Genomic DNA, 17,619 nt, shown 5'->3' with positions numbered 1-17,619 from the left:
GACAACAGGAAGTGATGAAACGCCGTCCTACACATCACACTAACCTTCATGTGTCACCTGAAACAGGTCAACACATTTCAATCACAGCTTCTCTGATGTGCACAGACTGTTAGCAAACAGCGCCCTCTGCTGGACACAGGCACACAGTGATAAAGTCATTCAATGGAACAGCACACTGGAGCCCTGCTTATTCTGAAATGAGGATTACATCAAGACCAGCAGAGAATAAATATTTAACTTTAATGAAACGGTCAAAACGATGAAGATTACAGATACTGATCATGTTTGTCTACAGTTTAACTTTTAATACTTTTTTCATTCATTACACTGTGGAGGAAAATATCACGGAGCAACTTCAGAGTGGAGAAGTTTCATTGGTGTTACAGTTTAATAGAAGAACAGAGCGACAACAAGGAGGAGGAAGTGTGGAGTTCAACAGGTGGACATCTTTATTCACCTGGTTCACCTTTATTCACCACACAGACACACCAACTGTAGAAGGAAGATTTGAACCTCTCTGCCCTCATAAAGTTCAGATTGAAGGAGTAGAACTGAATCATCATCATCAGTGTTTTATTAAATGTTTAAGCACACTCTTATCTCTAATGAAGGCTGTGACGTTTGAAACCCTGTCGCTATGGTGTATTACCTGCCTGAGCCTGTCCCTTTAAGTAGGTGGCTTATGGGTAATGTAGGCGCTCGGAAGTTTTGACATATGAGTCTTCCTACTTTGTGTATAATAAACACGGACTGCTTGTTACAAACCTAAACGAGCCAAACAGCTTTCCAGAACTACAGTTAGGGACGACGAAGCTGACGAAAAGGTAACATGTGAAACATCCTGTTCTATTTCCTGTTGACGGGACTTTACTTTCTCCAGTTGTGACGCAGTTTTGTTCTCCGTGTTGAAGGTAAGAGATATTTTTACTGTTTTTAAAACTCTGTTTAATTCAACACAAACACTCCTCTGCACCCGCAGCAGAGATCAGCACAGACCAGAGGCCTTATTATGCAGATCTATGTTTTAATCACAGCAGTGAAATCAGCGTGTGTGATTCTAGTAGATAGATTTATAAAGACAAACTCTGTCTGCTGTAGTTATTCTCTATGATCACCTCTTATTGAGTGTCTCCTTCCAATCAGATAGCTGTGTCAGATTGATCTAACCAATGGAGATCCTTGAGTATTTTATGCCCCTAGGCAAAATTTCACAGGGGGGTCCTCCAACCAGCGTTTATCATTATTATTTGATAGTCTGACAGCTACAAAAAGTGCTACATGTAAACACTTTTTTATTTTCTACTGTTTTCTCCACAGCTGAAGATCTTTGAGTGGATGTGACTTCAGCAGCTGAACTCCATCAGTGTTGTAGTTTCAGAGTGCAGCTCTTCCAGCAGGGGGCGCTCTGCTATGGATCAGTGTGAGGACACAGAGGAGGGGGTCCCTCCCTCTAAAACTCTGAGGTGAGATGAGGATCTCTAACTGTCCATGACTCTGCTCCATGTCACAGCTCAGCACTCACATCACTCCATCATCATCATCATCACTGTCTCATCTGCTGCTCACAGTAACTAATAATGTTTGTTTGTATCAGGCTGCAGGAACAGAGACCAGACTCTCCTGGACCCAGCTGTGTGTCCATGAAGAGTGACCGCTCCATAGCACAACCTATGAACTTTAAAGCTGGACATCCTGATGATGGAAGGTGAGATCTGAAAAGTGAAATGTATTTTGTTACTTTATTCAAACAGTCACCTTTCAAGAAAGCAGAGTTTATGATGAAGTCTGTCATGAGAAAACAATAAATAATTAAATGTCAAGGTTTCCTGAAAATATCAGGTATTTCCTCTGCTCAGAGGTACAGAGGGTCCAACGTTACTCATTAGGAATGATCTGCTTCCAAAACAGATCTCTTACCTTCTTTCATTTGACTCTTCTTGTCTTGTATAACTCTTTATTCTGTCCTTCTGAGGGTTCAATCAGTTCAAACATGATCACATTTCTCTGATAGCAGTATTCCCGAAGTTGTTCATATAGATGTCATGTTGCTGTCAAATTAACTACATTCATGGCCTGTCATTTTGTTGTCATGTCAGAACACCTTTAGTAATCTACCATTATTTATCCTTGAAATTGAGCATTGCGTTAGTTCAGGCAGGCCACGGCGTTCAGGCAGGCCAGCTGATTTGTTTCAAAGCATCCTATTGGCTAAATAGTGCTTATGCCGCCTTATTTGTACTGCTATAGCCTGCCTTCTTTTTCTGCTCCCTCTGCAAGCTGCATTTGCAACCCTCCTCCTCCCCAGCTCCTCCTTTTATGCTGTTCTGACTTAATCAATGTCCAGCTTGTCATTGATGCCTACTGATGGAAGGTAAAAATTAAAAATCAAGACTCATTTGAGAAATTGATTATATTAGGATAAGCCCCTTGAGGTGTATCACCTCGTTTTCAAGGGGTCCCAAACATATATTTACAAAGGTACAACATAGCAATACAAAACCAAAACATAACACACTACAGACGAAACAAACAAAGTAATACATACAACAACAAAACAAAACACATATAGAAAATAAAAGTGGTCCTAAAGTTGAGCCCTGAGGCACACCTATCTGTTGGGTGAGCACATCGGATATACACCCTCTGAAAACCACACATTGCTTTCTATTGTGAAGATAGGTGTTAAACCACATTAGAGCATGGCGAGACAGACCAATTTTATGGAGTTTATCCAAATGTAGATGATGATCAACCAGATCGAAGGCTTTATATATATTGCACCAGTAAGTTTACCATGTTCAGATGCAGAAAAACATCATTGGTGAATTTTAAGAGGGCAGTAGTTGTAGAGTAGTTTGATCTGAAACCAAATTGATGTTGAGAAAGGATATTATTATTGTCAAGGTAATGTGATAATTGATTATGAATAATTCTTTCAAATACTTTGGCAATGGAGCAGATAATTGTGATTGGTCTATAATTATGATCAAGTTTGTCACCACCCTTAAGAAGAGGAGAAATACGGGAAGTTTTCCATATAGCTGGTATTTCATGAGTGCACAATGATAGATTAAACAGATCGGCCAATGGATAAATGAGTATGTGAGATACAATTTTGATGAACCTTGTTTCAATTCTGTCAAGTCCAGAACCACTGCAGTCTTTCAAACCAAGAAAGGCTTTTTCAACACCTAAAGGAGTTATTGTTTGAAAGTCAAATGACGTTTCTGAAACGGAAGTGGGGTTTGAACACAAGTGTACATTGCTAGGAAGGGTATTAGAACAAATGGAGAAGTGCTGATTGAAAGCGCATGCATGTGGGGTCATTCAAAATTGTATCCAAAACTCTTGAGTAGTGTTGCAATTGTCTGAGGTATGGAGAATGTTTTTTATTTTGCTCCAGAATTGTTTTGGATTTCTTAAATTATTACTCAGACATTCTTTATAATTATTAGACTTAGCATTCCGGTCTTGAGTCTTGCTAACATTTCTTAATTTCCTGTACAATTCCCAATCAGTGTGATCCCTTGTCTGGCAAAATTTAGCCCATTCTTTATCCCTCTGCCTAAAAAGAGATATAATTTCAGAGTTGATCCAAGGTAAGTGTCTGCCTTTCACTTGTGTTAGTTTCCACGGAGCGTGTTTGTCAATTACTTTATTAAATTCAGATAGAAATAAATCCCAAGCATTTTGGACATCAGGTATCAGTTGGAATCTCTCCCAATTAATAGCAACTAAATCATGAATAAACATGTCTGGGTCCATTTTTCTATTCTGTCTAACATTAATACATTTTGGTGGAGCTTTAGGTATTTTAATCTTCCACACACAATACAAAGCAGTCTGACAAAACACCAGCTTTTGGAATTCTATCTGGATGTGAGACTAAAATCCAGTCAATGTCCATGTCCTTCACTTCACTCCATCATCATCACTGTCTCATCTGCTGCTCACAGTAACTAATAATGTGTGTTTGTATCAGGATGCAGGATCAGAGACCAGACTCTCCTGGATCCAGCTGTGTGTCCATGAAGAGTGACCGGTCTAATGATCGTTTTATTGACTTTAAAGATGGACGTCCTGCTGATGGAAGGTGAGATCTGAAAGTGAAGTTAATGTTCTGACTCTGTTGTTTAAAGACTCATATCTTTGCTCAGAGCTTCATGATGTGTTGTAGGACTCATCAGTTTATTGTTTCAGCAGTGACATCACAGTTGTTGGGGTTGTATCAAGTCAACTTTGGTTATATTCTTTAATAATTATATTTAATTATTAATAATATAAATAAAATATCATTAAACTATGTTTAATCTCGTTTTGGGGCACCACCCTGTACTCAGGGAAATATAACCAAAATATCACTCAAATCAGTCTCAAATTAGTTATTTAATTACTAATATTATTAATAATTAATAACTATATTTAATAAATTGAAGGTGTGAAATGTGTGTGTGTGTGTGTGTGTGGCCTATGTGCGTAATGGCGCGGTGGTGGGGTTAGTCTCCAGATGTACGTCTACCTGGGAATATGTGTGTGTGTGTGTGTTAGTCAAAGGGGAAGAAAAGTGGATAAAAGAGGAGCGTAGAGGAGGAGAGAAATGCGTGCCTGAAGAGGCCGGATCACAGTCCGAATCCCGCGCCACAACTCGGAGTAATTCCCTTCATTCACAGAAACAAACCAATGGCCGAATTCAAGTTAATACGGCTTACACTGGCCTTTCTGATCAGAAGAGTAATACCCGGTTATAACGCTGTTACGCTGAACACATACAGGACGCAGCGGTCCGAAACAACAACAAGAGTTTTAAACAGGTAAAACTCAGGACGCGACGGTCCAACAAAGATAAAAATTACAGTTTCTGCTTCAATCAAACAATTGTTAAAAACACTCTCTAAAGCTAATTCTGCCCAGACCTAATTAAGCCTCACTTGTGAATCGCTTTGCCTGCGATCGGTGAAGGAAAAAGGAGTCCAGCGATAAAACAGATCTTCTGTCCGTCCTGGTGCAGAGGCGTCTGATGGCGGCGAGGGTCCCTTACGGCAAGAGTGGCTTCGATATGTTCTCCGTCGAGTGGGAAGATGTCCGTTGATGTCCTTTCATTGTAGGACGGAATAAGACCGTTATCTTTCTGATAATCTGTTATAGTCTGACGCTCTCCGAGAAACTGAGATGTGTTCACTGGACAATCCGAGCTCGGGATTTAGAACACTGCCGGCCGCGGATTACCTGCGCGCCAAAACTTAAAACAAAGGAAGATTGTTGCAGGAAACAGGAGGTGAGCTTGTGTCTCCGAACACTTGAAATCAGCGCGTGGAAAGAGAAAGAACAATGGAAGTCTTGGAGCTTTGTAGCCTGGCCTGCTCCATGGGGGGTCTACCTCAGGTCCCCTCCAATGAGGAGAGAGAGGTTCCGGTCCCCCCTTACTTCACGCGTAGGTGTGAAGTACCGCAGGGGATTCTGGGATTAAGAGTCCTTTTAGGCCTCTTTGTGATCTCAGTGAATAACTCAAATGAGGTGCAGGCCGAAGTCCATTGTTTGACTGTCCTAAGCCTGCGTTGCCCAACACAGTGTTCACCAGTCAAAGAGTTCAGTGATCAGACTCATCATGATAAACCATATCACTGAGTTTGTGTTTCTTTAAATATAAATCCAGTTTACAGAGTAGCAGCTGATTTCAAAGATGGAGCTTGATGAGCAGAGGTCATATTTTTTCTAATTATCCCTCGGATCATTACAACAGAAAATGAAAGAATAGATCTTTAATGTCATTATTATAAAAACAGTGAAAGGCAGTTTAGCAGCTCTTTGTCAGAGGCAGCACAGACAAAGAGCTCTGTTCTGCTTTTCTACAACTCTTTCATCCTCAGACATGTACATCACTCTCACTTCCTGTCTTCAGTCCATGTTCACCTCTCCCAGTACTTTCCTCCTGTTTCTCCTACTTCTCCACCAGAGGCCCTCAGAATACACCTCCTTCTCTTCTTTAAACAGCCCAGACCTTCCCCTCTATCCTACTCACCTGCAGCACAAAGAGAGAGAGAGACGTGACAAAGACAACAGCACCAACCCTCAGCAGGGTGGTAGAACAATTTACACTGACACACATTTCAATAACAAAGCTCATAATATAAGAGCCACAGTCATAACATGCTTCATTAACTACACTGAGTCCAGTATTCAGGACAAGAACACTTTTATAATCATCAGAGACAGAGGAAGGATTCCTGCTCTCTATGAACAAACTTTAACTTGTGTCCTTTTTGAACTTTATTGAATCCAGAAGTTCTCTAAGTGGTCTTATCCTCAAAATAAAGAAATCAATCTTGTTCCTCTGCTGAGATATGATAAACCATTGTTGTAGCTCGTTTCAGGTTAAATCTAGCTCGATGTTAACCAGAACATCTAATTAAGTCAAAGATAGATATACTGTACAATCCTGCCTCGTTCCACGTCGACAGCCTGGTCAACATCAGTTTTCAGTCCACAGTCTGTACCGCACCTGCTCCTGTTTCCCAATAAACAGTCTGGCCTCAGCTTGTTCATGGTTCTCTTTCAGAGGTCCAGCCAGTCTCCTGTTCCTACAGATCACTCTCTCAGGTTGTCCTTCTGCCCCCCCGGTGGTCACTGGTAGTATCTTCATGAACATCTGCCTGTAGCTAGCCTGAGTTCTTTCTCTCTGAAAATGCAGGTTGGACTTCTGACCTTTATTGTTCCTGGTGGCATCTTTCTGAGCTGTGTTTATGTTTGAGTCTTCTTGTTAGACCCTGTTAACTTTTATTTCATCAGTCTGAAGAATTTGAGGACAGACACAGTGTTGTCTGTATTCTGAGTGAGATACTGTTCTAATAGAAACAGAGAGAAATGTGGAGAACTTCAGTTCTGCCTCCTGATCACTGATTATCCATCTGCTAGTTTGAACTGGAACAATCTGATTAAAAATGATCTTTGTTCTAAAAGCTTTCATTAACCAGCTGTTTGTTTGTATCAGGATGAAGAGACAGAGACCAGACTCTCCTGGACCCAGCTGTGTGTCCATGAAGAGTGACTGGTGTATAATGTGTATCTTGGTTCAGAGCTTCATAATATGTGACCCATTGTTTTCTTGTGTCACAGAGTTCAACAGGAGAGCTCCGAGGTTCACAGAGATCAATCAGACCAGCAGAATCTAACAGACCTGGACTCCATCTTTATGGTCTGTTCAACACACTGTTATTTAATATTAGACTTGGCTGGTATCAATTTCTTCATACCATCTTGCCATTATACCGGGGAGTACGCTGTGACTGTGTTTCCAGCTGTGTTGTAGATTCGCTCAGATGCTGCACTTGAAGCACAGATGCATAGGTTTTTACACGCCACCTACCACGACAACTGCAGGCGAGTTTCATTCAGATGCTCACTCTAATCATGGAGGTTCATTGCAAAGAAGATAAGCATATCTTCATTGTCCGGTTTTAGTTCAATGGCAGGCGAGTTTCATTTACTGTAAAATCCGGTATACAAGTCGCACCTGGTTTTTGAAGGTCTCTCAGAGAGAAAGAAAAGTTTAAACTGTCTTCCTACGTGCAGTTACTGTGCAGCTGTGTCACTCGTTTAGTTCTGTTTGTTTTCACTTTCGGGAGTTTGCACTCCTACTAGCTACAGTATGGTGGTTGAGCTCTCAGCCTGCTGCAGGGAAAGTTGTTAAGCACAAACCCCTATCTTACGAGCTCTGTGCCCGACTCCGCTGGTCACTCTTTAACTTTAATAAAGAACTCTTTTAATCAGAAAAGAGCATTCGACAAGGTCTATTTACAGAACAATATACCCCCTTTTCTGTAAATGCACGATTATGACCTCGTGAGGAAGAAAAGGTGTGAAAAAGCCTCCTTCCTCCACTCTGATGTTAGCTTGGACCGTTTAACTTCTGTCTTGACCTCAGTGCAGTCATAGTGGCCACGGTAACGGGGGTCTACATAGGAGCTGACCCCTGCTGGTGCGTGCTGTGCACTACAACCCCTCAGCTCAATACATTATATTAGAGTCAGTGTCACAGAAAAAGTATCGTTTTTTTTCGCCGGTATTAAAAGTCATACCGTTGGGATTTCTAAATACCATGGTATACAGAACCTTATTACCGTGATACCGCCCAAGCCTATTTAATATACTATCATTACAAGAATTGAATGCTAAGTTATTTTTCTGTTTTGACCAAACGGCAGCCTCCGGTCTGGAAAAATTAAGCCAATGCGGAAGTACAAAAAACTGCAGTTCCTCGAGTGTCCGCTTGAGGCTGGCTGCAGAAGCACAGGAAGTGCCATAAGCCCACAGCCAAAAAAGCCAGTTTTTACCACAGGAATTAACATGTTTACAGCCTGGTTCAAAAAAACAAATACATCTGATTAGTTAGTGACCTCGTGCTCCCACTGTGGGGGAGGGGGATTTTTTAAAAACTCATCGGATTTAATTTTATTAAGGAAAACGGCTATGCCCATATAAGGGTTGTGGCAGATTTGATTGACAGCTCTGCACGCAGCATCTGTCTGTCAGGTCAGGAGCAGGTCAGGAGGCTAACAGCTTGATCCGTCTGATTTCCGTCTGAGAGTTTGATTAACACATATCTGACAACATACATGGCTTGCTGTGCGGTTAACAGACCATCCAAGAAGTTGATGCTCCGGTTTTTTTCGGTAAGTGATATAGTAGTGTTATATTTACTGCATACTCATGTGTCGGTATTTATAGTAGACCTAGCTTGTTTAGCGTTAGCTTGTAAACCAGTCAGCTAACTGTACTCAGTGTAGTCCATTATTTACGGTCAATGGTTTAGTCGATCAAGACTCCCATTCATGCTAAAGATGCTAATGTTAACATATCTAGCCAGGACAATTAAACTGGGGAAAAAGTCATTCTGAAGATTTTGAAGACAAAATGTACAGTTAACTACATGTGACAGCTCAGGGTGTTTTTTTATTATTAGCCACATCTGCAGGAATAATATTGAACAAGGTAGCTGCAACTCCTAATAATAGATGCCAGTCTTGAACACTATTTTTTCTAATACTTAAAGTTTTTGGTGTGAAGCTGACACTGTCCACAGACTCCATGACTTCACGGGTTTCTATAGAAAACAAATATCTTATAATAAATACAAAATAATTATTTTTCAATTGTCATGTTCACCTCATCGCTGTTGAGATCAGTAAATATAAAACACAGACATTCCTCTTTTCGTCAGAACAGTAACATGAACTGTATGCTTTGTAATATTGATTTCTTCTGGATGTCTCACATTTATTTACAGTCTACGGTCTAACAGTAATTTTATCAACAACAACGAAAAGAAAAAAGACACCAAAGCTCTCGTCTTTTATCGTTTTAAAACAGACTTCTTATCCTTAAACATGTTCTTACATCCAAGTAATGATTTGTAACACAATGTGAGAATTTAAATGTAAAGATTAGCCTCAAAATGTTTCTTTCATTTTATGATAAAACGTATTGCTCTGCTAACCCGGACAAAGGGTTAAAGTAGTTGTCACCCTGACAAATAACTCATAACCATAGTTGTATCTTTAAAAAAGTGTAGTTTTAAGACTTTAATTAAATATTTGGGTTGAATATAATTTGTTTTAACTGTGTTGTAGAAAAGTTAAATGTTAACTTACTGTTTATAGAGTTTTCTCAGGACGAGCAGGAAAGCCGTAGGGGATGATAGTAGCAGTAGCCGTTAGCTTTGATGTGAAATGGAACGTCGAACTGAATGGGCGCAGTTAAGTCCCAACTTAACGCTGTTGCTAGGTTGATCTGAAGTTAGGTTGAGACCCCATTAAGACTGCAATTCCAATATGGATGCAGCCGTCGATTAGACTCATTTGATGCCTCCGTAACAGACGGGTCAGGCTTTTACAGTCTAAGGTTTAGAGCAGCTGACCTTCAGACTGACAGATGAACCACATGTTGAGTTCTACCAGTTTATATTAAATATTCAGCATCTCCTTCTGTTCCAGCTGCTGGAGGAGAACATCGTCACCTTTGTGAAGAATGAGCTGAAGAGAGTCCAGAGAGTTCTCAGTCCAGATTACCCAGAATGCTTAGAGAGTCAGAGTGAGAATGAAGAGCAGGGGAGAAGCTGTAAAGAGGATTTTTTGAAGATCACTCTCCACTTCCTGAGGAGAATGAAGCAGGAGGAGCTGGCTGACTGTCTGCAGAGCAGTAAGAACATTTTAACATTTTAGTATTTTAGAAAAAGGACAAAAAGGTTTAAAGTTCCAAACTCAGATAGTCATGTGATCTATATCAGGATCTGTTTATTGATTTCAGTTCTTTCTTTATTCAGGAACGTTTGGTGCAGTGTGCCGGCATAACCTCAAATCTAACCTGAAGGAGAAGTTCCAGTGTGTGTTTGAGGGGATTGCTAAAGCAGGAAACCCAACCCTTCTAAACCAGATCTACACAGAGCTCTACATCACAGAGGGAGGGACTGGAGAGGTCAATGATGAACACGAGGTCAGACAGATTGAAACAGCATCCAGGAACCCACACAGACCAGAAACAACCATCAGACAAGAAGACATCTTTAAAGCCTTACCTGGAAGAGATGAACCAATCAGAACAGTGATGACAAAGGGAGTGGCTGGCATCGGGAAAACAGTCTTAACACAGAAGTTCACTCTGGACTGGGCTGAAGACAAAGACAACCAGGACATACAGTTCACATTTCCATTCACTTTCAGAGAGCTGAATGTGCTGAAAGAGAAAAAGTTCAGCTTGGTAGAACTTGTTCATCACTTCTTTACTGAAACCAAAGAAGCAGGAATCTGCAGGTTTGAAGAGTTCCAGGTTGTGTTCATCTTTGACGGTCTGGATGAGTGTCGACTTCCTCTGGACTTCCACAACACAAAAATCCTGACTGACGTTACCAAGTCCACCTCAGTGGATGTGCTGCTGACAAACCTCATCAGGGGGAACCTGCTTCCCTCTGCTCGCCTCTGGATAACCACACGACCTGCAGCAGCCAATCAGATCCCTCCTGAGTGTGTTGACATGGTGACAGAAGTCAGAGGGTTCACTGACCCACAGAAGGAAGAGTACTTCAGGAAGAGGTTCAGAGATGAGGAGCAGGCCAAAAGAATCATCTCCCACATCAAGACTACCCGAAGCCTCCACATCATGTGCCACATCCCAGTCTTCTGCTGGATCAGTGCTACAGTTCTGGAGGATGTGCTGAAGACCAGAAAGAGAGGAGGGCTGCCCAAGACCCTGACTGAGATGTACATCCACTTCCTGGTGGTTCAGACCAAACTGAAGAACATCAAGTATGATGGAGGAGCTGAGACAGATCCACACTGGAGTCCAGAAAGCAGGGAGATGATTGAGTCTCTGGGAAAACTGGCTTTTGAGCAGCTGCAGAAAGGAAACCTGATCTTCTATGACTCAGACCTTACAGAGTGTGACATCGATATCAGAGCAGCCTCAGTGTACTCAGGAGTGTTCACACAGATCTTCAAAGAGGAGCGAGGACTGTACCAGGACAAGGTGTTCTGCTTCATCCACCTGAGTGTTCAGGAGTTTCTGGCTGCTCTTCATGTCCATCTGACCTTCATCAACTCTGGAGTCAATCTGATGTCAGAAGAACAAACAACATCCTGGAGGTCTAAAGTATCCAGAAAAACACTTTTATATCAGAGTGCTGTGGACCAGGCCTTACAGAGTCCAAATGGACACCTGGACTTGTTCCTTCGCTTCCTCCTCGGTCTTTCTCTAGAGACCAATCAGAATCACATACGAGGTCTGCTGACACACACAGGAAGTGGCTCACAGACCAATCAGAAAACTGTCGAGTACATCAAGAAGAAGATCAGTGAGGATCTGGCTGCAGAGAAAAGCATCAATCTGTTCCACTGTCTGAATGAACTGAATGATTGTTCTTTAGTGGAGGAGATCCAACAGTCCCTGAGTTCAGGACGTCTCTCCACAGATAAACTGTCGCCTGGTCAGTGGTCAGCTCTGGTCTTCATCTTACTGTCATCAGAAGAAGATCTGGACGTGTTTGACCTGAATAAATACTCTGCTTCAGAGGAGGCTCTTCTGAGGCTGCTGCCTGTGATCAAAGCTTCAAACAAAGCTCTGTATGTGTCCACATAACTATCCAGGTTTAATGTAGTTGTCTTTATTCAGAAATAATAACTCTTGTTTGTAATTGCTTTCATTTGTGTTTTTCTGAATCCTCTTCAGGCTGAGTGTCCGTAACCTCTCAGAGAGAAGCTGTGAAGCTCTGTCCTCAGTCCTCAGCTCCCAGTCCTCTAGTCTGAGAGAGCTGGACCTGAGCAACAACATCCTGCAGGATTCAGGAGTGAAGCTGCTGTGTAGTGGTTTAGAGACTATGCACTGTACACTGGAAACTCTCAGGTCAGGACTTGTTCATGCAAATGTTCACCTTATTAGCTTGCATGTACTTCATGTTCATTTGATATTTTGATTGACTAACCAAACAACTTCTCTTCAGGCTGAGTGGCTGTAACCTCTCAGAGAGAAGCTGTGAAGCTCTGTCCTCAGTCCTCAGCACCCAGTCCTCTAGTCTGAGACAGCTGGACCTGAGCAACAACAACCTGCAGGATTCAGGAGTGAAGCTGCTGTCTGCTGGACTAAAGAGTCCTCTCTGTAGACTGGATGCTCTCAGGTTAGTGTGCAGCTCTAAAATCATGTTTTCTCAGGGCGTGGTCACACTGGCCATCTGTACCACGAGAGAGAGAGAGAGGGACGTGCAGTCGAGTACGCGTCTGCACATCGGAGACCAACATAGAGAGCATGACAGCTACTTTACTGACTTTGCGGCTTAATTTGAGCTATTTTTATCAGACACAGCCATAAATAAATAAAAAAATAAAATAGACGAGTGTTCGATCTTTCAGTCTGAGGAAGCTGGACTGGAATAAAGAATGTGAAATATGAAGTTGTGTGTGTGTAGTCTGTCAGGTTGTCTGATCACAGAAGAAGGTTGTGCGTATCTGGCCTCAGCTCTAAGCTCTTCCCCCCTGAGAGAGCTGGACCTGAGCTACAATCATCCAGGAGAACGAGGAGAGAAGCTGCTGTCTGCTGGACTGGAGGATCCACACTGCAGACTGGAGACACTGAGGTACAGACAGACAGACACACAGAAGCTGTCTCACTGTTTCTGAATGATGAACTCTGCTTCTTGTCTGATGCTGGATTTAAATGAAGATGTATGAAGTAGATTCTGATCTGGTTTCTTCCTCCAGGTTGGACCATGGTGGACTTCACAGACTGAAACCTGGTCTGAGGAAGTGTGAGTGTGTTTTCATTTCTATTCATCAGAACACGGCAGCACATGTTGGATGAGGGCTGAAAGTAACACAAAGTGATGATAAAAGTGAGGGTGATGGAAACTCATGAGAGTTGAAATATTAAATAATAAAAAATGTCAAGTGAAACAAAAATGACAATCCAGTGATTAGAAAATCACCATTCATCACATTCAACAGAAATGTTTCCAACATGCAGATTTTGTGACTTTGACATTTATGGTTTTGATGTTGGCTGCTGGCCGGCTGCTCCTGGTTGAGCTCGTGGAAACATTTTCAACTTTAAAAACAGCAGAAATATTTTTTGATTTTACGTTCATTTTCATAAACATGTAAATATGCAGCCTTCTGGCTGTGCAGACAGTAAAGGTCAAAGGTCGAGCAGTTCCATGAATGGACCAGTTCTTTTAAACTGGAAGTAACAAAAAGTGTGTGCTGTAAAAATACATTTCTGTTGGACGTGATGAGTTTTCATCTCCTCCTTTTTCATCATCACTCTCTGTGACTTCCATCCTCGAGGCTCCTTTCCTTCAATGAGATTGTGTTGACAACGATCAATGATGAATGAAAGACAATTACAATGATTACATTTGGCTCTATTTTCATCAAACCATTTGGATCAAATCCACCTGAACTTCATGAAATATCTATGTTTGTATTTGTTGACAGGACTCGTCACTTTTGAACTCAAGTTAAAAGATACATTTCAGTCAGAATTGAGTTTCTGTTCATGTCTCTGTGGATTGAAAGATTTTAGAATTCAGATCAAAACACACAAACAAAGTGAACACAGTAATCCAACATTAGAGTCCATGAAGATCAATAATAAATATGTGTTTAGAGTTGATCAGAGCAGATAAAGTATCATGAAACAGCTGATTAGTCTGATGGATCAAACTGCTCTTCTTCTTCTAAACCTTTCTGTTCACTGACGGGTCGACACACTAAAGAAGGGCTGGCTCATATGAACATATGATCACATCATGTTTTAAATATTGATCCTAATAAATCTAAATCAAGATCTGTAGTGTGAATATTTGTCAGGATGTGTGCTGAGGGTGCTGCTGTTCACGTCCATAGAAGTGACATCATGACACCAAGGAGGAGAACAGGAGTTTACTTTCAGCTCCACTTTTGGATTTCTGTTTTTGGATCAGACCTCCACTTTATTTACTGCAGCTCAAACTAAAGTTTACACTGTGAAGTGGGCGTGTCCTTCTCCTCTCTGTGTGATAGGCTGTTCCATCTTCATCTGTAGAAGAGTAAATGCGCTTGAACAATCAGACAGAGACTGTGGCTTGTGAATTGAGGATCTGTTTATTTCTCTCGGAGCAGTTCTTTTTTAACATCCCAATTTATGGGCAATCATCACACTGAGCAATTACAACATGTGTGCTATATAAAGAACATTTCCTAGAAGTTTCCTGGACAGACAACTGGTCTCTTAACAGGAAAGAGTGTGTGGGTACGTGTGTACGTGTGTCTTGTTTATCAGAACATGACCTTATGACCTGGCTAAATTCAGAGATTATATAACTATTGGTTTGTGTCTGTTGCTGTCCAGATTGTGTGTTTCTGTTATGATTCAACCTTTCAAAATACAACACATCCAGTAAAAATGTACAAAGTTTCTTGTTGTTATTGACATCAATTCAAAGTCCTATGGAGACAGTTTGATCCCCCAGCCATAGACACAAGGATTGATGAGCACACAAATGATTCAGGGTGTGACTACATCACATTGTGTGTGACAGTGAAAGTGGAAATGAGGCTCCTGTTTGTGTTGAATGTGACCTCTGAGGACAGAACAGTTGGAGACATCAGATGGTTCACAGCTTCTTTGTGCTGCACTTTGATTAGTCAGACTTTATTCATTGCATGTGTTTGTTGATTTGGATCTCCATTCATCCTGACTGCCATGGTAACTACATTAGAAGTGGATTATTACATTTCAGTGTCAAACATCATTCAGTGCTGAATATGAACTGTAAGTTTGATTGACTCTCAGTAAATGTCAGTAAAGTTGTTGATGAATGAACAGATGATAACCTGCAGCTGTGTTGTGTCTCGTTCTCTCCATCAGACGCCTGTGAGCTGGAACTGGACACAAACACAGTGAGCAGAGACCTCAAACTGTCTGACAACAACCGGAAGGTGACACATGTGGAGGAGGAGCTTCAGTCATATCCTGATCATCCAGACAGATTTGAATACTATCCTCAGCTGCTGTGTAGGACTGGTCTGACTGGTCGCTGTTACTGGGAGGTCGAGTGGAGAGGAAAGGTTTCTGTATCAGTGAGTTACAGAGGAATCAGAAGGAGAGGAAAAAGTTATGAATGTTTGTTTGGATTTTATGATCAGTCCTGGAGTCTGATGTGCTCTGATGGAGGTTACTCTGTCTGGCACAATGACGTAGTAACAAAGATCTCCTCCTCCTCCTCCTCCTCTGTCTCTAACAGAGTAGCAGTGTATGTGGACTGTCCTGCTGGCTCTCTGTCCTTCTACAGAGTCTCCTCTGACACACCGATCCACCTCTACACCTTTAACACCACATTCACTGAACCTCTCTATCCTGGGTTTAGGATCTGGTCTCGTGGCTCTTCAGTGTCTCTGTGTCGGTCTGAGAAACTCTGCTGACTGAAGATCAGCTGACTCTGTTCACTCTGTTTCAAACTAATGAATTATTCTGATTTCATCACTTTGATTTGAAATATTTAATCACACTCTTCTTTCAACACCAGTTACACATATAATCAACTTATCCATCAGGACTAATAAATTCCCACTGGAATTGAAAACAGCAATTATAACCCCAATTCCTAAAGCTGGAGCACCTGACCAGATCTTTAACTACAGACCAATTTCAATCTTACTCACATTCTCAAAGGTTCCTGAAAAAACTGTTGCCAAACAACTTATAGAATACCTTGAAAGTAGTAACCTTCTGCACCCTAAACATTTTGGTTTTAGTAATCATCTCATCTTAAACTATGATAAATCTGTCTGTGTTTTCTCAATGAAAGTATATGATAATTTCAGAATAGAGATCGACGAGAAAGAGATAAAAGAGGTTCATGAGTTAAAATGTTTAGGTATTATTTTAGATTCTCAGTTGAAGTTTCACAAACTGGAACAAGTTATGAAACTGTCAAAAGAAATGTAAACTGTTTTTGTTTAGTAAGACAACATAGACCACTTAAAGCAGCACAGCAGTTTATGCACGCCATGATTTTTGCTCATTTATTTAAACTGTATAACTGTTTGGGGCCAGGCCAACCAAACAATGATTACACCTATCAGGTCATTATTTAAACAGGCTCTGAAAGTAAAGGATTACAAATCAGTCAGAAGGCACAGTCGCATCGCTCTAAAGAAACACAACATACTGAGTTTTGACAGTTTTGTAAACTTCTTTTTTAAATCGTCTTTGCTCCAGAAACTGTCAGCTGGTAAACAAACTGAACACCGAAACGCAGAACTACATTTGGTCAGTCATCTTTTTCAGTAAGGGGAACACACCCGAGGAACACATTATCATCTGAAATTTAAAAGAATTGACAGAGCTCAAGGTTTTTAAGACACAAGTAAAACAGAGGCTGAAACTGACGCAAGTTTGTGAGCATTGAATGTTTCCTCTTAGAATAATCGTTTTACTGTTTGTTCTCATTTAGTCTCTTGTTTGTATTGTGTTTATAATGTTTCTGTATTTATATAGCATCACAGCTTCTGTAATTCTGTTTTAATCCTTAAAGTCGAGACAGGGACAGGAGTTGCAATTAGCCACGGATAGAAACTTGTATGCATGGTGTCTACTTTGTATTTAACATGTGCACCAATGTTAACTGCATGTGTTAAATAAACGAATAAATAAATAAATGTAACCTGCAATCCTCAGTGATATGTAACATCTTAAAGAATAAAGACTTATTTTATATTTGAATGATACTGGAATTGTACTCTTATTGTTTATTTTATATTTGTTGGAGAAAATTGTCCAGTTGTTTAATCCTGGACCGGGTTTGGGACTGAAAACCTTCTGATGTGGAGTTTGAGATTTTATTTTGTGCACAGGTAAGTGATGTGTGATTTATCTAAAGCTCCACAGTGTCTCAAACTCACTTTTACAAACACTTTCTCCTAATTAGTAAGTGAATATCACAAAAATCTGGGAATTCATTCCTTACCAAGAAATGTCTTCACAGCTGTGTTCATAAAGGTTTCTTATAACACGTATAAAAAGATTTAAATTCAACTCCTGTAGGAAAATCTGTGAGAGCGTCTCAAAGTCGGGGTACCCAGAACCTTATTGGTGAAC

General features: G+C 40.9%; 1 protein-coding gene and 1 long non-coding RNA gene across 3 annotated transcripts; one reads left to right on the top strand and one right to left on the bottom strand.

Moving 5' to 3' along the window:
- Nucleotides 1-726: 726 nt before the first annotated feature.
- On the top strand, nucleotides 727-16,005 carry LOC132980931 (NACHT, LRR and PYD domains-containing protein 3-like). 2 transcript variants are annotated; one of them, XM_061047311.1, is made up of 13 exons: nucleotides 727-911; nucleotides 1,318-1,463; nucleotides 1,595-1,705; nucleotides 3,983-4,093; nucleotides 6,989-7,042; nucleotides 7,114-7,192; nucleotides 9,990-10,194; nucleotides 10,319-12,110; nucleotides 12,217-12,390; nucleotides 12,488-12,661; nucleotides 12,950-13,117; nucleotides 13,242-13,288; nucleotides 15,388-16,005. In XM_061047311.1, the coding sequence occupies exons 2-13, from the start codon at nucleotides 1,411-1,413 to the stop codon at nucleotides 15,939-15,941; spliced, it is 3,522 nt and encodes a 1,173-aa protein (XP_060903294.1). In that variant the 5' UTR covers nucleotides 727-911; nucleotides 1,318-1,410; the 3' UTR covers nucleotides 15,942-16,005. The 2 variants fall into 2 exon arrangements, with proteins under 2 accessions (XP_060903294.1, XP_060903295.1); XM_061047312.1 differs by lacking the exon at nucleotides 6,989-7,042.
- LOC132980958 (uncharacterized) lies at nucleotides 15,918-17,284 on the bottom strand. Its single transcript, XR_009674220.1, has 2 exons — nucleotides 17,187-17,284; nucleotides 15,918-16,032 (listed from the first exon to the last, which is right to left on the bottom strand). It is a non-coding gene; the product is annotated as an uncharacterized LOC132980958 (long non-coding RNA).
- Nucleotides 17,285-17,619: the final 335 nt, after the last annotated feature.

The sequence above is a fragment of the Labrus mixtus genome, chromosome 9, assembly GCF_963584025.1.
Source record: "Labrus mixtus chromosome 9, fLabMix1.1, whole genome shotgun sequence".
NCBI classification, from domain to species: Eukaryota; Metazoa; Chordata; class Actinopteri; order Labriformes; family Labridae; genus Labrus; species Labrus mixtus.
Note: the sequence above shows the minus strand (reverse complement) of the source record. Positions and strands in the feature narration are given on the sequence as shown.